Source organism: Ranitomeya imitator, chromosome 7, assembly GCF_032444005.1.
Source record: "Ranitomeya imitator isolate aRanImi1 chromosome 7, aRanImi1.pri, whole genome shotgun sequence".
NCBI classification, from domain to species: Eukaryota; Metazoa; Chordata; class Amphibia; order Anura; family Dendrobatidae; genus Ranitomeya; species Ranitomeya imitator.
Window position 1 is genome coordinate 50,737,187 of NC_091288.1, and position 22,328 is coordinate 50,759,514.

At 40.8% G+C, this 22,328-nt stretch overlaps 1 protein-coding gene across 1 annotated transcript in view; it reads right to left on the reverse strand.

Moving 5' to 3' along the window:
• The window catches only part of CCDC141 (coiled-coil domain containing 141), a 162,768-nt gene that overhangs the window by 99,263 nt on the left and 41,177 nt on the right, over positions 1-22,328 (reverse strand). Inside the window, exons 3-6 of the mRNA XM_069733219.1 lie at positions 18,872-19,063; positions 15,745-15,847; positions 8,562-8,815; positions 4,068-4,187 (exon numbers count right to left, since the gene is read on the reverse strand). Coding sequence (XP_069589320.1) covers positions 4,068-4,187; positions 8,562-8,815; positions 15,745-15,847; positions 18,872-19,063 — 669 coding nt within the window. The remainder of the gene's footprint in view (positions 1-4,067; positions 4,188-8,561; positions 8,816-15,744; positions 15,848-18,871; positions 19,064-22,328) is intronic.

Genomic DNA, 22,328 nt, shown 5'->3' on the forward strand with positions numbered 1-22,328 from the left:
CAATTCTGATATATCTAACCTTTTAATAGTCTTGCAACTTCTCTAATATACTTCAGGTTGACAAAAAAGAGAATATTATATACAGAGTATAGAATAATAAAGGGATTAATTATGGTCTTAAACGCAAAACAATTTCTGATTCGTAGCTTCTCTACACACAATCATCCAGTCGAATTATAATATTTTGTCAGCATGCAGCAGCCAAAAGTGAACATTTATGGTGACATACAGTACAGACCAAAAGTTTGGACACACCTTCTCATTTAAAGATTTGTCTGCATTTTCATGACTATGAAAATTGTACATTCACACTGAAGGCATCAAAACTATGAACTAACACATGTGGAATTATATACTTCATTTCAGTCGTTTCACACTTTTTTGTTATGTCTTATATTCTAGGTTCTTCAAAGTAGCCACCTTTTGCTTTGATGACTGCTTTGCACACTCTTGGCATTCTCTTGATGAGCTTCAAGAAGTAGTCACCGGGAATGGTCTTCCAACAATCTTGAAGGAGTTCCCAGAGATGCTTAGCACTTTTTGGCCCTTTTGCCTTCACTCTGCGGTCCAGCTCACCCCAAACCATCTCGATTGGGTTTAGGTCTGGTGACCCCATCACTCTCCTTCTTGGTCAAATAGCCCTTACACAGTCTGGAGGTGTTTGGGGTCATTGTCCTGTTGAAAAATAAATGATGGTCCAACTAAATGCAAACCCGATGGAATAGCATGCCGCTGCAAAATGCTGTGGTAGCCATGCTGGTTAAGTATGCCTTCAATTTTGAATAAATGCCCAACAGTGTCACCAGCAAAGCACCCCCACTCACACCTCCTCCTCCATGCTTCACGGTGGGAACCAGGCATGTAGAGTCCATCCGTTCACCTTTTCTGCGTCGCACAAAGACACAGTGGTTGGAACCAAAGATCTCAAATTTGGACTCATCAGATCAAAGCACAGATCTCCACAGGTCTAATGTCCATTTCTTGTGTTATTTAGCCCAAACAAGTCTCTTCTGCTTGTTGCCTGTCCTTCGCAGTGGTTTCCTAGCAGCTATTTTACCATGAAGGCCTGCTGCACAAAGTCTCCTCTTAACAGTTGTTGTAGAGATGTGTCTGCTTCTAGAACTCTGTGTGGCATTGACCTGGTCTCTAATCTGAGCTGCTGTTAACCTGCGATTTCTGAGGCTGGTGACTCAGATAAACTTATCCTCAGAAGCAGAGGTGACTCTTGGTCTTCCTTTCCTGGGGCGGTCCTCTTGTGAGCCAATTTCTTTGTAGCGCTTGATATTTTTTTGCCACTGCACTTGGGGACACTTTCAAAGTTTGCCCAATTTTTCGGACTGACTGACCTTCATTTCTTAAAGTAATGATGGCCACTCATTTTTCTTAGCTGCTTTTTTCTTGCCATAATACAAATTCTAACAGTCTATTCAGTAGGACTATCAGCTGTGTAGCCACCAGACTTCTGCACAACACAACACATGGTCCCAACACCATTTATATGGCAAGAAATCGCACTTATTAAACCTGACAGGGCACACCTGTGAAGTGAAAACCATTCCCGATGACTACCTCTTGAAGCTCATGAAGAAAATGCCAAGAGTATGCAAAGCAGTCATCAAAGCAATAGGTGGCTACTTTGAAGAACCTAGAATATAAGGCATAATTTCAGTTGTTTCACACTTTTTTGTTAAGTATATAAATCCACATGTGTTAATTCATAGTTTTGATGCGTTCAGTGTGAATCTACAATTTTTTCATAGTTATGAAAATACAGAAAAATCTTTAAATGAGAAGGTGTGTCCAAACTTTTGGTCTATACTGTATACATAATAACTCAGTTTATAGGGAGCATCACTTAGTGGGGACAGATTTACAGTGTTCCTTTTAAAGGAAGCCGGTCTAGATTAATGACACTCGAACTACAGGCTGCATATTTTTGCACTGAAAAGCTGTGGTGTTTCAGGGAAAACATAATTGATAAAGCTGGCAAATATAGGGAGAGATCTAACCAGTCGGCTTATCCCTTCACTGCTCCAGTTGATTGACAGGTATTTCCCATGAGTGTACATTGGGAGAAACCTGTCAATCAACAAGAATGGTGCGAGGTGAAGCCGTCCTGTGGCTGCATCGGACTAGTCAGGTCTATCCCTATATAGCAGATATTCAAGATGTTTTCTTTGAATTGCTGCGGTATTTTAGACTAAAACCTACCTGGCTGTAATTGCACAGCCCGGCTTTGATTCTTGCTGCTTATGGCAGCGGGCAGCATCAAACTAATCGCTGCTTTTCTTTTAAAAAGTACTGTAATTTTTATAAAACTTTTTAATAAGTCATATTGACATTTCAAAATTTGTAATCACTGGAAATCTGGGGGCCTGAGATTTCCACTCGGGTCTTATATCTCCACAGAAGGAAGAAACACCAAGAAGAGTGGTGTAGCCTTTCAGATGTAATCAGCTCTTCTTGGCTCTTCTCGGGTAACTGGGGTTAGTGGTGTATAGGTTCATAATTATCTATGGGACACATACACAACATCTGTGAAGAAAGCCAAGCAGAGTGATTGTGGAGGCCTTGGCACTACAACCACCACAATCACTTCTGACATATCACTACATGATAACAAAAGTTTTATAAGAAGTAACATAGTAACATAGTTAGTAAGGCCGAAAAAAGACATTTGTCCATCCAGTTCAGCCTATATTCCATCATAATAAATCCCCAGATTTACGTCCTTATACAGAACCTAATAATTGTATGATACAATATTGTTCTGCTCCAGGAAGACATCCAGGCCTCTCTTGAACCCCTCGACTGAGTTCGCCATCACCACCTCCTCAGGCAAGCAATTCCAGATTCTCACTGCCCTAACAGTAAAGAATCCTCTTCTATGTTGGTGGAAAAACCTTCTCTCCTCCGGACGCAAAGAATGCCCCCTTGTGCCCGTCACCTTCCTTGGTATAAACAGATCCTCAGCGAGATATTTGTATTGTCCCCTTATATACTTATACATGGTTATTAGATCGCCCCTCAGTCGTCTTTTTTCTAGACTAAATAATCCTAATTTCGCTAATCTATCTGGGTATTGTCATTCTTTGATTCAATGCTTCCTCTTGGCCTGGTCAGAGTAGGGTTTCCTGGTTGTAGTAAGCTACTACTTTCTAAGTTTCTGACGAGGGCCAACAGCCCAAAACACCGTGTCTGCGAATTGAGATACTGATTTGGCTTTTATCCTAAGTCATATTGCTCGACTCATTAGAGGGTTGATTGTGACTTGTAGGATCGCTACTTCCAACAGGTGGCGCTATAGAGTTAAGTCCTCTTTTTTTCAGAAGAGGCAATTTGCATAGTAAGTTTCTTATGGTTACAAATTGTTCAGTGTAGAGATGAGCAATTTGATTTGTGCTGCCCTTTTCCAGAGTCCAGTAGGGTCCACCATGGTGGCGAGACCAGAGCAGTGTTCATTTCTGCTCCCAGCATTCCCAACCCAGCACCCTGTGTGCCACTATCATATACTTGGCCCCAAGATGTCATGATGTGTGATACATCGAGTTAGCGTCTCTCTCTCTCTCTCTCTCTCTATCTCTCGTAGTGTGTAAGCTCTTCTGGTTAGTTTGGTCCTCTCTCCCTCTTATGTAGTGTGTAAGCTCTTCTGGTTAGTTTGGTCCTCTCTCCCTCTTATGTAGTGTGTAAGCTCTTCTGGTTAGTTTGGTCCTCTCTCCCTCTTATGTAGTGTGTAAGCTCTTCTGGTTAGTTTGGTCCTCTCTCCCTCTCTTGTAGTGGGTAAGCTCTTCCGGTCAGCAGAGTCCTCTCTCTCGTCTTCCACACGTATATTTTCGGAGCAATTATATGCTTTCCAGTTTTGAGATTAGGGCAAATTTATTTGCCACAAATCAAACCTTTTAGGGAAAATTTGGCAAAGTTGTTGAATTCGAATTTCAAAATATCCACTCCTTTCTAAAATTTACCAACAAAATGACTTGTTTTTTTTCTATTGATGAGAAGCAATTCCCACACCATTAATTTAGCAGAGTTGTAATCTAGATGAAATGTATATATTGTAATTTTACCTGGGAGTCGTGTACAAGCTGTTTGTGTTTGAGAAGTAGCTCCTCGTTTTCTGTCAGTGATGCTCCGAGTTGGATATCGGTCAGATACAAGTCTATCTGCTTCCTTATCCAACAGGAAATCTACAAAATAAGTGCATTAATTGTCATTGGTCACAATTTGTAAAGCATCATATAGCAAAAAGAGAATAAAGTTGTTTTCAGATGATTCTGCTATGGAAAAAGACTAGCACAACAAGCAAGCACTCCCAAGTTACAGAAACAGCTGCTTCCATAAAAAAAAAAACATTTATTTCTATTGGAGTAACAGAAACAGTGTAGCTCAGCTGTTCCCATAACTTGCTGGTTCCAATGGTCAGAGCCCAGGACGTTAAATATGGAAATACCAATACTATTATTGTAAATAATAAAAAAAAACTTGAATTTATCGTCATGTATAATTAGATCATATTAGTTCAATGGCAACATAGTATTACAATATCTCCTGCTTCTTCTTACCGCATAGTGGCATTGATATCTAATTGGAGATGAACCTAGATATTAAAACAGTGATGAGGTCTAACCAGCCTCCATTTCATCCGTCTGCACCATGTCCATCAAGTGATTATTTAAAGCTGTTGGACTGAATGTCAGATGTTATTTTCCCAACCTAATGCCATTCTCCAAATTTCCAACTTTTGATCTTCTGCTATCTAGTGCAGCTATGTGACAATGATCTTCTTAAAGGGGAATTCTCATGTTAATAAATAGCTATAGTTAATTAACATTAGTAGGAGCTAGTATGCAAATGACTTGCTATTTCTATCTGATTTCATTATCCATTCTCCTGTTGTAAGAGCTTTTATCTAACATAGTGTAAAGCTTGTTTCCAAGGAGCTCAGCTGTTGTGAATTCTGCTCTTGGGTTCCCTCCAGTGGTTGTTGGTGGGAATGCAGTTGTTTCTGACTCGCAGTCCTGGCCAGGTGTATCGGATAATTACAATTCTGACTGGGATATTTAGGTGTGCAGGATCCTTTAGCCCTTTCCAGTAGTCAATGTTTCTTTGGAAGTATTGGATCTCAGTCTGGCCTCACCTGCTTAGCTGTCAATTTCAGCAAAGATAAGTGTTCTGTTTTTGTATCTGTGGCACACTGTTGTGTGCTTGTTTCAGTTTATTCCTGCTCTGTTTGTAGGATTCACTGGAGTTGCAGATATACGCTCCTACATCTTTAGTTGGATGTGGGAAGGATTTAGTATATTCTGCTGTGGATTTTTTGAAGGGTTTTAATACTGACCGCACAGAACTCTGTCCTATCCTGTCCTATCTAGCTAGAGTGGCCTCCTGTGCTAAATCCTGTTTTTTCTGCCTGTGTATGTTTTTTCCTCTCCAACTCACTGCCAATATTTGTGGGGGGCTGTCTATCCTTTGGGGATTTTCTCTGAGGCAAGATAGTATTCCGATTTCCATCTTTAGGGGAAATTAGTCCTCCGGCTGTGACGAGGTGTCTAGGTGTGTTAGGTACACTCCACGGCTACTTCTAGTTGCGATGTTAAGTTCAGGTTTGCGGTCAGTATAGTGGCCACTTTCTCCAGTGAAAGGTCTCATGCAACTCCAAGGTCACCGGATCATAACACTCAGCCATCAGAGCCTGGCCGAGTTTGTGCAGTTGTTACATTCTAGGAGCTAGAAAAGGAATTAACTCCTGCAATCACAGTAAGCCCTCTCCAGTCCATTTGAATACTATACAGCAGATAGCTGCTCACCTACCTCCCCCTCTTACTCAGCTACTGACCAAGCTGCTCTTATCAGTCTTGCATAATCGCTATCCAAAGTCCTCACCATTGGCAATTTCCAGAGCAGTTTCCTAAGCATGTCCCTCGCTTTTCCGGGCCTTGTGCTTGTTCAAGTGCACTGTTACCTCTATAAGCAAATTTCATGACATGCTAGTCCCCGTTATTCTGTACAATGGCTTATAAACCTATCCAGGGCTGCACCTTTTAGAATTTAAGTGGGAGTACTAGCCAGAAAGTACTGCTGTCCATCTCTCACAAAGGTCAGAAACTGGAGAGCAAAGATTTCTGTTATTTCATCTGCCTCATCTTTGGACTCCACTGCAATGGTATATAATGATATGGAAAAGTATTTGTTTCTTTCAGCTACTCCCTCCCTCCCCCCCCCCCCCCCATTATTGCCAGAATTGTCACACTAAATGGCGTCTCTTCATTAAACAACATGCACAATCCGTATTAGATTAAGAAAGCAACTTTAAAAATGTTCTACTTTGCTTTTCTACAGGAAAAAGAAGACATTGGTTTAACATCCTCCAGGAACATGCACAGGAATAAGATGAATGCAGGTCACCATACTAAAAAATGTAGATTTATTGTTTTTTAATTTAAGCTGATGAATTTTTTTTATCTGAATTGGAAATGCTCTTTTTATTTGATAAAATTATATAATTTTATTGTGGTATTGCAGCCACCACTGTGATTTTTTTTTTTTTTATACAAGTAGTATTGAGCTCAGTGAGAAGCAAATAAATCTAAATACATTGAGTGCCCCATAGTGGCAGTAACCATATATTGTCCTAACAAATGGGGCTCCTGGGTTCAAATCCCACCAAGGACAACATCTGCAAAGAGTTTGGATGTTCTCCCCATGTTTGCGTGGGCTTCCTCCGGCTTCTCTAGTTTCCTCCCACACCCCGAAGACATACTGATAGGGAATGAAGATTGTGAGCCCCTTTGGAGATAGCAATAATAATGTATGTAGAGCATTGCGGGATATGATAGCGCTATATAAGCAATGCGTAATAAATAAATAGTCCAGTTGTCCAGAAAAAAAATTGAACAGTAGTTTGGCAACTCTGGCTTTGTCTAATATCAAACATAAGACCCCTAATGGAAAAACTATTTATCAAGTTACATATAGCTGTAGTTAAAGAGTGCCTGTTACCAGTCTGGGGCTGCCCATATCATTTAATAAAACAGCCCCGGATTAGTGACTTTTCGAAATATACTCCAGTGATGAGACCTTTCAGAAGTAGCCTTAATGTTTACCAAAAAGGCAACAATTTTTTTTGGCAAAGTTGGGTTGGCACTTCCAAGTTGAAAGAGCGAGACTAACCCTGCCCGACCATGCACTTTATTAAACTCTTGATGATCTGTAACATTTTTACAGCTTTTAGGGGTCATTGGAGCTACTTCTGAAAAATGAGAATATTTAGGAAAATCGCTAATCTCTGGGTATTAAATAAAAAGAGCAATCCCAGACTGGTGACAGATCCTTAGGCTATGTTCACATGTAGCATTTTTGCTTTGTTAATTTTCTGTGCCCAAAACGTGCTCTCTTGGCAGTAAAAATATGTTCAAAATGCATGTTTTGCGGCATTTTCACCCAGTTTTATGCCAGCTTTTTTTGGGGGTGGTGCAGATTACATTTGTGCTTTGTTTACAGTACTTGTTGAATAAAGTTAGTTTTATGCACCAAACATGCAAATTTTATGGTTGAAAAAACGCTGCAAAAATGCAAAAAGAATTGACATGCTGCAGATTTCAAAAACGCTGCTCAAATTCATTAAAAAACAAGCATGTTGATAACATTTCTGAAACGTCATAGCCTTGATGGTACTGTAAACTGCAGCTTCTGTTTTACAGAAAAAAAAAATTGCAAAAACACTGGATGAGAACATAGCCTTAAAGGGCTTGTCCACTACTTGGACAACCCCTTCTTGATTTGAATGTTTGTCCCCAATTCAATAAAAAAAACCTATACTCCCCTCCCATGTTGGCACTCACACTCCCTGGGCTCTCGTGCAGTTGTTGTAACATGTGACCCTGGCACCCAATCAGCGCCGGATGGACAAATTCCGGGCTACATCTGCGCTCTCACTTCCTATTCATGTTCAATTTGACTGGAGGCGGGGACAGTGATGCCAGGGCTGATGGGGTGTGAGGGTCACATGTCACAACAACAGCACGGGAGACCCGGGGAGAGCGAGTGCCGACACCGTGGGAAGGGCGCCAGCACGGGAGGTGAGTATAGGCTTTTTTATTTTATTGGGGCCAAGCTTGAGGTATGATAAGAAGTTGTCCAAGCAGTGGACAACTTCTTTAAATTTAAATTAGTTAAATTTAACTTTTTATCTTTTTTAAATGGCAGAAAAAATCAGACTCCTGTTAATACAGACAGAATGACACTGGGAGGTGTAGTGTCAAAAGCTCCATTAATTTTTCTAATTTATTGTGGATGTGAATATTCAGTATCCACAACATATTCAATTCATTATATGGAAATTATCTTTATTGCAGGTATAAAATATCATTTTTCTGATACTCAGAGTTGTAGGCCAACATCAGGCAGACCAGATGGTGAGCTTTGAAAGGCTCCTCCTGTGCCACCATGTAGAGCGGAAAACATTCTCCTTCGTCCCGTGAAAATAACATTGTCTTCTGAAACTATCCCTACATCTGCGCCCTGGAGGAACAGGTGGTGAATTTATTTTCTCCCCGTGTTACCTTGTCTTCCTGTTGGTGCCATTGACTAACGTGTGAGACCTGCTCCAACCTTAGCCGGTGTTGCCTCATCTGCTTGTCCAGCTGCCGCCTCCTGTCTTGCAGCGATTCCAATAGTCTTTCCACTTTGGAGCAGCTGCTATGAGCTCCTTTCATGATGTCAGGATTTGCCACAGGCAGGTGAGATTTTAATTGCTGTATGAATTCAGTTAGTTCCTGGCTTTTATTTAGTAAGGCCAAAGACCGTGCCAGGAGAGCTGAAATTAAAAGAATATAGGTTGGCAAAAATTAGCAAAGATAGCAAAAATTACTATCAGTTTAACAAATATTCAATTCAGTAATTTGCTAGTAAGTCAATGTCTAAAATCTTTTACTAGGGTTCTCATCAACTTTTCCAGAATCCTGAATGGCATATGTACTTGGTTCTGTAGTGAGTTTGATTTGCATTGATAAATTCTATTGGTTTGCAAGTATATATTTTTTCTAGTTAGTTCATAAAGGTATCACTTTTTGATAGAAACAAATATTTAAAATAGCAAAAATACAAATCTAGGGAGATTTGCTATTTATTTTCTAAGGATGGACCTCCAAGGGGACTTTGGTCAAGTGAACAGAAGATTGAAGCGTTGCAATAAATAAACGTCAATGCAACTTTGCCAACATAGATCATATTGTGTCATGTGTGACTGCGCCTTCATTGCAATATGTGTGGCGCCCCAGGGTCCTGGTCATCAAAGTGGCATTGCTTTCCACACGAGGAGATTGATGTTACGTTTGGAAGTGATGAAGGATATATTTTTTTTCAGGTAATCACCATACTCACAACATGTTCACACTCCAGGCCACAAGGGGGAGGTTTTGATCCTATTACTAGGTGACTCCCCTGCATATGTGTATATATATATATATTGTGGTTTGGAGGGAAGTAGGGAGATTCAGATTCTGTCAGAGGTCAGAGGAGCAAGCAGACGTAGAGTGTCGGAAGGGCTGAAGGGGCCGTGTAGCCAGAGTTGCTACAGTTCCTAATGACATACAGAAAGCCGAACATTGTTCAGTGAGCGTGCAGGAGAGCAAAGCACAGGAGAGTGATATCAAGGGGAGACCAGCTGCGACCAAGCTGCCTCCCTCTGAGGTGCAGATAACCGTTAGCCTGACCACCGAGGTTGTAAGGCACTCTAAGACTTACATCAGAAACCGGCAGGACAACTGAACTTCAAGCTACCTGTCTGCCACACACACCTGAGACACAGTAACACATAGAGCCCGGAGCATGCTAGAGTCCCTGTAAAAAGGCTCGAGTTACCTGTCATGCAGGTATTGTCCTATCCTATATGGGGGTCAGAGACCTTATCCAAAGCCATAGGCAGTAAGGGACTACAACACCACCACGCTAGAGGAAGGCTTTTAACTCCACCTGGTAAAGGGGACTCTGGATTCGCTTCCAAACTGGCCAGACCCTGCCTGCACCTGCGATCTGGTACCCTGGACTGTGGCTGCCTGAAGTCTTCAGTAAACCAGGTAAAGAGACTGCAAAACTGTGTCCTCGTTCTTTACTGCACTGACCAAAGACCACAGGTGGCATCACAAACATAAACTTTATTCAATTTCCCCTTTCACATTGGCTCCCAGGGCCATGGACTGGGTTGCCACCATGACATCTCCCCATGAACACTGGACCCGGTACCGGAAACCCCACGGCCCTGGCGGGCGACTCATATGGTTTGCTTTTCTGTAACTCTAAGTTTTATGGTTACTTTGATCACATCAAGTTTTGGACGAAATGCAATGTATGAGTTATGATCGCCACTAAACAGTAATGTAGGGTTGGATTTTTGGTGGCCATTGAGATATCGCAACATGAATTTGCAATCTTCATCCAGTCGTGTTTGATTTTTGTACCAAATTTCTCAAGAATGTGTTGCAATAAAAGCAACAGCGAATACAAGACAAAAAAAAAAGAAAACCTACTTCAATGAATCACAAATGATGAATTGGGACCATAAAGAGTAAATATTATTCTTTTTCTACATGTTCTACCCATCTAAAAGTCCTTTAAAAGACTGCTCAGAAGAGCATGCCAATGAGTTCAGCTCCTGCTTGAGTATGCGCACAGAACAGTGTATGGGCTCAATAGTGTTCTACAGCCCGATTTTTGAAGCAGTTTTTGCCAGTTTTCTGGTGTAAAACTGCTTGAAGTTTCGCAAATTTTTTGTGACTATTCCCATCTTTACTTCACTCCCTGCCACTACTGTAGTGACCCAGTTGAGTGTGTTCCTTCCATTTAACCCCTTCACGACCATGCCCTTTTCCGTTTTTGCGTTCTGGTTTTTCGCTCTCCTCCTTCCCAGAGCCATAACTTTTTTTTTATTTTTCTGTCAATATGGCTTGTTTTTTTGCAGGACAAGTTGCACTTTTCAACGACCTCATTGGTTTTAGCATGTCGTGTACTAGAAAACAGGAAAAAAAATCCAAGTGCGGTGAAATTGCAAAAAAAGTGCAATCCCACACTTGTTTTTAGTTTGGCTTTTTTGCGAGGTTCACTAAACGCTAAAACTGACCTGCCATTATGATTCTCCAGGTCATTACAAATTCATAGATACCAAATATGACTAGGTTATGTTTTATCTAAGTGGTAAAAAAAATTCCAAACTTTGCTAAAAAAAAAAAAAAAATTGTACAAATTTCTGTTACCCATAGTGTCTCCATTTTTCGTGATCTGGGGTCAGTTGAGAGCTTATTTTTTGTGTGCCGAGCTGGAGTTTTTAATGATACCATTTTGGTGCAGATACGTTCTTTTGATCGCCTGTTATTACATTTTAATGCAATGTCGCGGCCACCAAAAAACCATAATTCTGGCATTTCTAATTTTTTCTCGCTACGCCCTTTAGTGATCAGGTTAATGCTTTTTGTTTTATTGATAGATCGGGCGATTCTGAACTCGGCAATGCCAAATATGAGTAGGTTTTATTTTTGTATTGTTTTATTTTGGATGGGGCAAAAGGGGGGTGATTAAAACTTTTTATATATTTTTTTTTCTTTTTTTTTTTAAACTTTTTTTTAAACTTTTGCCATGCTTCAATAGCCTCCATGGGAGGCTAGAAGCTGGCACCACTCGATCGCTGGCATCATCAGATTGCTGCTATGTAGTAGAAATGCAGGCTTGCTATGAGCACCGACCACAGGGGGCGCTCACAACAGGCCAGCATCAGTAACCATAGAGGTCTCAAGGACCTCTACGGTTACCATCCTGACACATCGTCGACCCCTGATCATGTGACGGGGTCGGCGATGCGATCATTTCCGGCCGTGCGGCCAGAAGCGTCCGTTAAATGCCGCATTGTGTGCACACAGCCTAAAAGTCATCGCAACTCTCTTATTTAGCAAGCATTCTTGTCACCAGGTTAATTGGACTTTGGAGACTTGTTTAAAACCTCATGGACACCGCAATGCCATGTGCATGGACTCTGCTCACAAGAGCATGAAATGTGCTTTACCACATAGTGTTTCCAAACTGCGAGAAGTTTGTATATTTTCCCCGTGTTCTGTGGGTTTCCTCCAGGTTCTCCGGTTTCCTCCCACATTCCAAAGACATACTGATAGGGAATTTAGACTGTGAGCCCCATCAGGGACAGTGATGATTGGTGCAAACTGTAAAGCGCTGCGGAATATGTTAGCGCTATATAAAAATAAAGATTATTATTATTATCATCCATAATTCACCCCATTCTCCTTCAGGATCTAGGTTTCTAAAATGAATACATCTATACACAATATAATGTAATGAACGGGGGCCGCAATTTTGTATTTTCAAAACCTGTGTGAATTTGGACCTAGACGTTATATACCAACAGCATACATGATATTTTTAAGGCTGTGTCAATAATGAGTTTTTGATGCTGCTTATTTTTGATGTGTCACAAACGCAGCATCTTACAGTTCCAGCAAAGTGGATGGGATTTATAGAAATATCATGCCCATTTGGTTTTCATTTACGCTGCATAAACTGGCCTACTGTTTCACATCTGCAACCTGTCAATTTTTCTTGTGGGTATGCGCTGAGTTTTATGTGCAGATTTTTCCCATTTAGATGCGGAAAATCCGCTGATAAAAAAATATGCACATTGACTGTATCAATAGAGTTTTGTCAAAGCCAAATACTTGGAAGTATAAAAAAAAAACAAAACCGTTTTTTTTTTTTAAAACATGACATTCCAACAAGAGACAAAAAAAAGCAGTGTCAAAAATGTAAAAAAAAATTGCACTCAAAAATGTGGCACCACGATTATCGATCCCATGCCCGCAGCATACGAAGCCTCGCTCAGAGAACAAAGCTTGATACTGTAGCAGCTGCTGCCAGTTCTCACACTAAAGGTACCTTCACACTGAACGATATCGCTAGCGATCCGTGACGTTGCAGCGTCCTGGATAGCGATATCGTTGTGTTTGACACTCAGCAGCCATCAGGATCCTGCTGTGATGTCGTTAGTCGGCGCAGAAAGTCCAGAACTTTATTTCGTCGTTGGATCTCCCGCAGACATCGCTGATTCAGCGTGTGTGACGCCGATTCAGCGATGTCTTCACTGGTAACCAGGGTAAATGTCGGGTTACTAAGCGCAGGGCCACGCTTAGTAACCCGATGTTTACCCTGGTTACCAGTGTAAATGTAAAAAAAAACAAACACTACATACTTACATTCCGGCGTCTGTCCCCCGGTGCTCTGCTTCTCTCCACTGTGTAAGCGCAGCGGCCGGAAAGCACAGCGGTGACGTCACTGCTCTGCTTTCCAGCCGGCGCTTAGCGCAGAGAAGCAGAGCGCCGGGGGACAGACGCCGGAATGTAAGTATGTAGTGTTTGGTTTTTTTTACATTTACACTGGTAACCAGGGTAAACATCAGGTTACTAAGCGCGGCCCTGCGCTTAGTAACCCGATGTTTACCCTGGTTACCAGGGGACTTCGGCATCGTTGGTCGCTGGAGAGCTGTCTGTGTGACAGCTCTCCAGCAACCACACAACGACGCTGCAGCGATCGGGATCGTTGTCTAGATCGCTGCAGCGTCGCTTAATGTGACGGTACCTTAAGGCTGCCGTCACACTAGCATTATTTGGTCAGTATTTTACATCAGTATTTGTAAGCCAAAATCAGGAGTGGGTGATAAATACAGAAGTGGTGCATATGTTTCTATTATACTTTTCCTCTAATTGTTCCACTCCTGGTTTTGGCTTAAAAATACTGATGTAAAATACTGACCAAATACTGCTAGTGTGACGGCAGCCTAAGAGTAGTATGGGGGCTGGCTGCTGTGATGAGTGGTGGCGTCAGGTGGGTTACCATCAGTCAAAGACGCTGTGTGACAGCGTGAAAAACAGTGTCTGTGACTGGCAGTAACCTTACTGACACCACTGAAGGTCACAGACACTGCCAACTATTGCATAGCACTGCAAGATCCATCAGTGTATGCTGGTGTGACCTTAAGGTTACCACAGTTCACGTTCAGGGGGTTTTGCATCAGCTGTGAGGCCCATAAACCTTAAGAAAGCCTTTTAAGGGAGACTTTAAGGTTACTGGATTTCCCAGCTGCTGCGACACCTGGAGGCTGTGAACTAAGGTTACAAGAGTTAACATTTTCCAAGTGTACTAGCAGCTGAGAACTCTAGGAACCTTAAAGACTCCCTTAACGTTACCAGGTACTCAGTCTGGCAGTTCGCATGACCAGGTGGAATCCCTGTAGTACGTGAAACTGCACTATGCATGACACGGCGGCAATGCAGTCTGGCAGTCCGAGGTACTACAGCGATTCTGCCGGTCATTGTGCTCAATCAGACCTAGACTCTATGAGAACTGATGTAACCTCAAAGACGTCACTAAGGTTACATTCATAGCCGGCTTCCCTCATGGAGCTACATGCCTGGCATTGATGGCTGCAAAAGCCTATGGAGCTTCATTACTGTGCTCCAGATGCTTCAGGTGACATGGGACTTCACAGGGTTGTTGAACTAGTTCAGAACTGCATGGGATTTCTTATTTTTAAATTATTTAATAAATGGGAGAACGAGGGCCTTTGTTGGGGAGTGTATTTGTGAATAAAAGTTTGTTTTTTTCCCCATTTTCTTACTGGGTTAGTAATGGGAGTTTCTGACAAACGCCTATCCATTACTAACCCCAGGGGTTAAAGCAAGCTGTGATTTTTGACAAATTACAGCTCTCATCAACCCCAAATCCCATTAGGCTATGTACACACGATGCAGATTTTGCTGCGGATCCACAGCAGTTTGCCATGAGTTTACAGTACAATGTAAACCTATGGGAAACCGAAAACGCTGTGCCCATGCTGCGGAAAAAAACGCGCGGAAACGCAGCGGTTTACATTCCGCAGCATGTCAATTCTTTGTGCGGAATCTGCAGCGGTTTTACACCTGCTCCATAATAGAAAACTGCAGATGTAAAACCGCAGTGGAATCCGCAATAAATCCGCAGGATAAACGTGGTGTTTTGGCCCTGCAGATTTATCAAATCCGCTGTGGAAAAATCCGCAGTGGACCATTCTACGTGTGCACATAGCCTTACTCTGATTTCCGCTGGCTGGTATTTTTAGGCTGGGAAGGGGCCAATAACCATGGACCTTACCAGTCTGAAAATAGCCCACAGCTGTCTGCTTTGCCCTAGCTGGTTAGTAAAAATAAGGGGAACACCATGTCATTTTTTAAAAATTATTTATTGGTAAAAATGACAGGAAAATACGGTGAGAGATGACCTTTTTTTTATTTTTTTTTTTTTATTTGGCCTGATATGCAACTCATTATACAGGAAAGAAAGTTTTCTACACTTTTTTTCCTGTAAAATCCATTTTATCTTCGGTTTTAATGTCAGTCCATAAAAGTTATGTAATGCTCTGATAACATTGTTCCCAGCAGTGACCTGGGAGTCGAAGATGCGTCCAAGAGTCTTCCTCATGCTGTTCCCATTCTCTTTCAGCGGTGTTTCCATCCATGTCCGCGACTTTCCGCCCCCTCTTCCCAGACCTCCTGGTAGGGTTTGCTGGAAAAATGCACCACTCAATGGGTCTCCCATTGACTTCTATTATCCTCTTTACTCGAAACGAGCAACCTAGCATTATGATTTGCTCGATTCGAAAAACGAGCACCCAAGCATTTCAGTGCATCATCGCTAATAATTAACACCACTTACTTTTTGTATACTGCTGAAGCTGTAGAAGATTTTTTGTATTGGAATCATTGGTATCGGGTGTGTCCTGAACAAGAGACTCTGCTTGGTCAATGGCATCCGAAAACTAAAGGCAAAAGAAAGCAGCATAAACAGGAGTGAAAAAAAAAAACATTCAAAACTGTACAAGAACCATTGCTCAATATTTCAGAAAACACCCCAAACTTTCTCCACTGAATATGACACCGTACGCATGCAGGTATGTTCACTCCTACATAATAATGTAATTTATTACCAGGGCAACATAACTTCAGCACAAAGCTAATGCCAGTGAGCGTAATAATGGGTAAAATAACATTACCTGTAACCATCTCATTGATAGAAAATTCAGTTTTTCACCGTAGGAATAAATCCACTGAAAATTGTAATCTTAAGTAAATTTCAAGCCGGCAATACATGTTATATTTATTCCGTGAGTTACAAGTATTATCGCACGCTGATTCAAACTACTGTTATAATGTTCCATCTATAGCTGAAATCTTCGTAAATCGCTACTAATACATAAATCTGAAAGTATTATTATGAGGCAAAGACAATCTACTTTTTTTTTCTTTTTTTTTTAATCCACTAGTCTAGCAAAGAATGAAGTTAAATGATGGATTGCATATGCTGCTCAAAGTTTGTAAGCTATAATTAAAAAAAAAAAAATCCTGTTATGTGTATTGCTTTATTTTTTTCATATATCCTCCCGTTTGGATCATGGAGTTTTTTTTATTATTTGTGAGCTGGATACGTTTTCGGAATTTCCAATCTGAAAGTTTGCTAAGGTCAATAAAGTTCATAAGCACAACTTTCTGGTAGTTAAAGGAAATCTGTCACTGGGTTATGGCCACCTAATCTGACGGGTGCACAATGTAGTGGCAGAGACCCTGATTCCAGCAATGTGTCACTTACGGCGCTGCTTGCTGTAGCTTTGATAACATTACTGTTTTATCAACAGAAAGTATTCACTAGAGGGCTAGTAAACCTGCTGCCATATTCATGGTCTCTTTATAACTCCACCCTCACCACTGATTGGCAGGTTTCCACCTATGCACAGTGTACACAGAAAGCTGCCAATCAGTGGTGTGGGCGGAGTTATACCGAGCTCAGCATTCAGAGAACTGCCAGATCTGCGGCACCCAGAAAAGTGATACATTGCTGGAATCCACATTGCTGCAGAAATCTTTTTTTCATCTTATTTCCCTTGTTATTGGGGCTGTCATATTAGCCCCAGTTACAAGGGAAATGCAGCCTTCTGGCTCCATAGCAGCGCTGTCTGGGCCTTCTATGACCCATCAGCTCCTGTTCACTCCCTATACACAGAGATCATATGACTGCAGTATATGTAGGAGGAAGGGTCGTCAGTGCTTTGTATTATTATGTGTACACCGCGCTTGTATAGCGCTCTGTATACAGCAATGGAAAAGGCATGGGCGGTAAAAAAACCACCTCTGCCTTCTCTATGGGGACTCTGGATGTCTCTGACAGCCGGATCCTTGCTTTCATTATCGTGTGTAGCTTCCCTCTCATGCAGTGACTTTTTTTTTGGAACATCGCTGCAGAGTAGGAGCAGGCCTACCGTGCGTTTAACCCCTTCATGATTGGAGGCATTTTCGTTTTTGCGTTTTCGTTTTGTGCTCGCCTTCTTCCCAGAGCTATAACTTTTTAAATTTTTCTGTCAATATGGTCATGTGAGGGCTTGTTTTTTTGCGGGATGAGTTGCGTTTTTGAACTACACCATTAGTTTTAACATATCATGTACTGGAAAATGGGGGGGGGGGGGGGAATCCAAGTGCGGTGACATTGCAAAAAAAAGTGCAATCCCACAGTTGTTTTTTATTTTGCCTTTTTACTTTGTTCTCTAAATGCTAAATCTGACCAGCCATTATGATTCTCCACATCATTACGAGTTCACAGACGCCAAAAATGTCTAGGTTCTCTTTTATAAAGAGTGGACCAAAAAAACGTAATTCTGGCATTTTGACACCATTTACTGATAAGGTTAATCCTTTTTTTTTTATTGATCGGGCGATTCTGAACACGGTGATGCCAAATATGTGGTCGATTATTTTTTTTTTTTTTTTTTTTTTTTTTGAATGGGGCAAAAGGGGGGGGGGGTGATTTGAACTTTTTATGTGTTTTTTTTTTTTTTTAAATATTTTTAAAAACATTTTTTTTACTTTTGGCATGCTTCAATAGCCTCCATGGGAGGCTAGAAGCTGCCACAACACGATTTGATCTGCTACGTAGAGGCGATGATCAGATCGCCCCTATGTAGTAGAATTTCTCATGTGCTCTGAGCGCCGACCACAGGGTGGCGCTCATAGCAATCCGGCAGTGACAATCATAGAGGTCTGCTGGAGACATCTGGTTGCCATGCCAACTCATCGGTGACCCGCAATCACTTGAAAATGCTCGCCACCTAGGCGTAGAATGGGTTGAATAGCTGGTAGAATATGAGCCCTCGTGGGCAGGGTCCTCATTCTTCTAGAACCTTGCTTTCTCGTATGTTGCAGTGTTTAGTGATACCTTCTGTACCTTGCTATGGTACTGATTGTTATAGATTCTAAATCCTGTTTTCACATGTACAGCACTCTGAAATTACTGCATATATTTATTATGTTCTTATGTATGAACAAATTACCACAGTAGGTCTATATGGCAATGCTAGATCTCATGGAAATGTGAGGGGACATGTTATGTGACTTTCAGTAGGACAGACTCTGGTTCTGAGCGTTTAGCTTCATCTGATATCTTACACTGGCAGACACAGACAGAAGAGGTCCCTTTGCAGCCCAATAGCTCATAATGCACAATTCAATCAGCTTTGGAGGTGGGAGTTGCCCCTATATCACCGGGCTCTTGTGTGGGTGCGCAGGTTGCACCAATACTATGTCCGCCCCTGATCTAGTAGACCGTAGACATAAGAGGACAAATCGGTTTTCACACTCTTAATACAGACTAAAAGAACGTTGGTACATTTTAGTACTTGTTGGACCAATGTTCTGATTCATAAAATGTTCTCTGGTTTCAGTAAAATATTAAAGTAATTGCATTTTGTTTTGGGTCTACGATAAATAATTTTATAACACTGGTGTCGTCCACAAACCTGTAGTGCAAAATCAAAGAACTCGGCAGTCATCTGCAATAAATTCCTCCTTTTCTCCAGCACCAGGATGAGGGCGTCCCATGCTTCCTTTAGGGTCAATGCCATAGCGTCATATACTTGGCTTTGCTCTTTATTTTCTTCTGCCGTCTTGTCTGCTTCACATAACAAATCCCATACTTGGTCTTCCAAAGACTAAAAAGACAAAAGAAAATTAAACAAAAAAAAAATGATATATATATATATATATATATATATATATATATATATATATATATATATATATATATATATCATATTTTTAGAGTTGGAAATAATATAAAGAGGAATTCTAGTTAAAAATGTATATTTTACCACCTTCAAAAATTGATACTAGACAGAAAAAAAATAAGAACACAATTAATTAAAGCTAAAAAATAAAATAGTAATACCCACCTTTCCATCTCCCTGCAGTTATTGCCCCTGTCACCCACCTCCTCCCTGTCCCTTCCAAATGAAGTCCAGTATAGTCGGGTTGTTTAACTTTTGGGGAGTTTTTTTTTACTTAAATGTATGTATTTGGAGCGAACAGGGGAACAATTTGAAAAACATTTTCTGTTGAGTTAGGTTTTTGAGCTGATTTATACTAAAATTGGCATGCTGATTCCAAAAATGTAGTCAGTTTTTTTTCTAGCACGTCAAGTTTTTCCTCCACAACTTACCTGCCAGAGAAGCACAATTGCACTGATATCTGTAATAAGACTTGTTATCTGATTACAATTCGACTCATATAGAGCTACGTGGCAACTTGTAAGAGTAGTCACAACTTTGTCATGCCTATTTCTTATATATTTCATTTTTTGTTCATATTTGTACTGTTTAAAAAAACAACAACACTTTTTAGGTACAGTAGTTTACATAGTTTTGAGAAGACAAAAATCCTATAGTTCAAAAACTTGACGTGATAGAGAAAAACTGAGATCATTTCTGGATTCAGCATCCAAAAATTAAGAACAGTTGTCTGACCTAACTCTTAAAAAATTGTGTTCCCCAGTCAATTTTACAATTGGGTTTCATTCATTATTTTGCACCATTTGACGTGTACTTTGAGGTGTTCTGTGTTAATATATCAACTGAGAGGAGCTCAAAAAAAGACAGATAAGAGTTACAAACTCCGCATCAAACCTTCAGGTTTTCCGTTAATTCGTTCAGCAATAGCCTGTGCAACACAAACGCTATTGACATCAAACTGCAAAATCTTTATTAAAACCCAACTGCAAAAGTGTTTTTGGCCCCAATTAAAGTAAATAATTGAAAAATAAATACAAAAAAAAGTTCCCAAAGATATATCATCTCTTTAAACATGGTAGTTATTTGAAGACAAAATTATTAATGTATGTATCATGTATGCCAGCTATCTGGCATTAATATCTGTTAACAAAAAATATATGTCGGCGCTCTTTTACTTGTATTTTTAAGCATTTTTGACAATGTTGTGTTATTCATATCACGATCTGTATTAAAATACAAAATTCTCACGCTGGTCACTGGGGCTAATTTATGGTCGTATTTCCTGTTCTTTTCAGAAAGCGATTTCAAGAAGGCAAAGACAGGATTACAATGACAAGTAACACCTCTAGGCACAGCAGACAACATAGGATCCATCAATCACAACAGGTAATGTCACAGCTGACCCTGCTTCCTCTATCTTCACAATGACCTTTGTACACGCTCATTAGATGCCTCAATACAAAGAGTCAGCTCATTGTGGCTAATGTACATGTGACTTTTCATTTTTATTTATGATAAAAATTTCTGATGTAGAATAAAAAATGGTCACACAGTTATAAAATGTACACTTAACAAAGGACTGGTTCTAAACAATAGCTATTTACAATAGCAGATGCCCTTTAAATAACAACTAAGTAAAAAATATGTTTAAGTGCCGTTTTTCCTTAAAGAAACAATGGACTAACCACACGGTATCATTATTTATCTGCAGGATAAGTACAAGTGTTTGATTTTTCACAGCCGGTAATAGCTTGTTGTGCCAACCCATCAATATTCCACATAGCTACATTTCAGGCACTGCATAGCACTAATGTAATCATCATGGCCTTTACTATGACAAGAAGCAGAGCCCGCAGAAGATATATGAAGAATGTCATGACCACAGATAACATAAGGGCTGCAATAACGCTCTGATCAAGTTAAAAATAAGGTAGACTCTTCAGCAGCTCGTACATGACTGCCGGACGTCTATAAATCATCAATGATGTTGGATTTTGATTTAAAAAACAAAACACCAAAACAATACTGTGTTTATTTTTTTCAGTAATTGAGAATTGCAAAATTTATATTACCAAATTTATAATATAAGAGGATTGTCTGTCATATTTATATATCACTGAGACAAGTTATAGATAAAGGTTGTAGTTGTCACGGGCATCATTAGGGGTGGGGGCAAATTTTTTTTTGCACTAAAAAAAAGAAAAATAGGGAAAAACGCTATGTCCCAGAGTTACTAAACAGTTTCCACCACTGAAAAGGTACAAAAGCTGCACCTGGTAATAGATTCAGATTTCAAAATGCACCAAATTTAGTGAATACATGGGGCATTGGCGGGCACCATGTGTCTTCACATTATGGTGGCAGCGGTGGGATAATGGCAGCTGTTCCTTCAGAACATCTAGGGCAGGGGTGTCAAACTGCATTCCTCAAGGGCTGCAAACAGGTCATGTTTTCAGGATTTCCTTGTACTGCACAGGTGATAATTTAATCACCTACACACATCATGATTGCAGCACCTTGTGCAATGCTAAGGAAATCTTGAAAACACGCATGGTTTGCGGCCCTCGAGGAATGCAGTTTGACACCCCTGATCTAGGGTCAACTACCCCACATGTGGCATGCACACAGAGAGGAGGTAACGACAAGCATAAGAAGATGACAGTCCATTTAGGTAATAGGGCCAGTTGACCCAAGGGTCGCAACGTGGCTTCTCCAAACATCTCCATGGAGGCAGGCGACCAGCGGGTCTTAACCCCTTAATGCCATTTGACGTAGTATCCCGTCAAGGTGACCAGGGACTTAATTCCCAGGGGCGGGATAGTACATCATAGCGATCGGCCGCGCTCATGGGGTTCTGCAAATGCAACGTGATGCCTGCAGACCAATCCATCTAAGTCTGCATTCCAAATGGCGCTCCTTCCCTTCCGAGCTCTGCCATGCACCCAAACTGTGGTTCCCCCCCACATATGGGGTATCAGCGCACTCATTGGACAACAACTTTTGGGGACCAATTTCTTTTGTTACCCTTGGGAAAGTACAAAACTGTATGTTAAAGATAATTTTTGTGGAAAAAAATGATTTTTTATTTTCACGGCTCAGCGTTATTAACTGTAGTGAAACACTTTGGGGTTCAAAGCTCTCACAACACATCTAGATAAGATCCTTTGGGGTCTACTTTCCAAAATGGTGT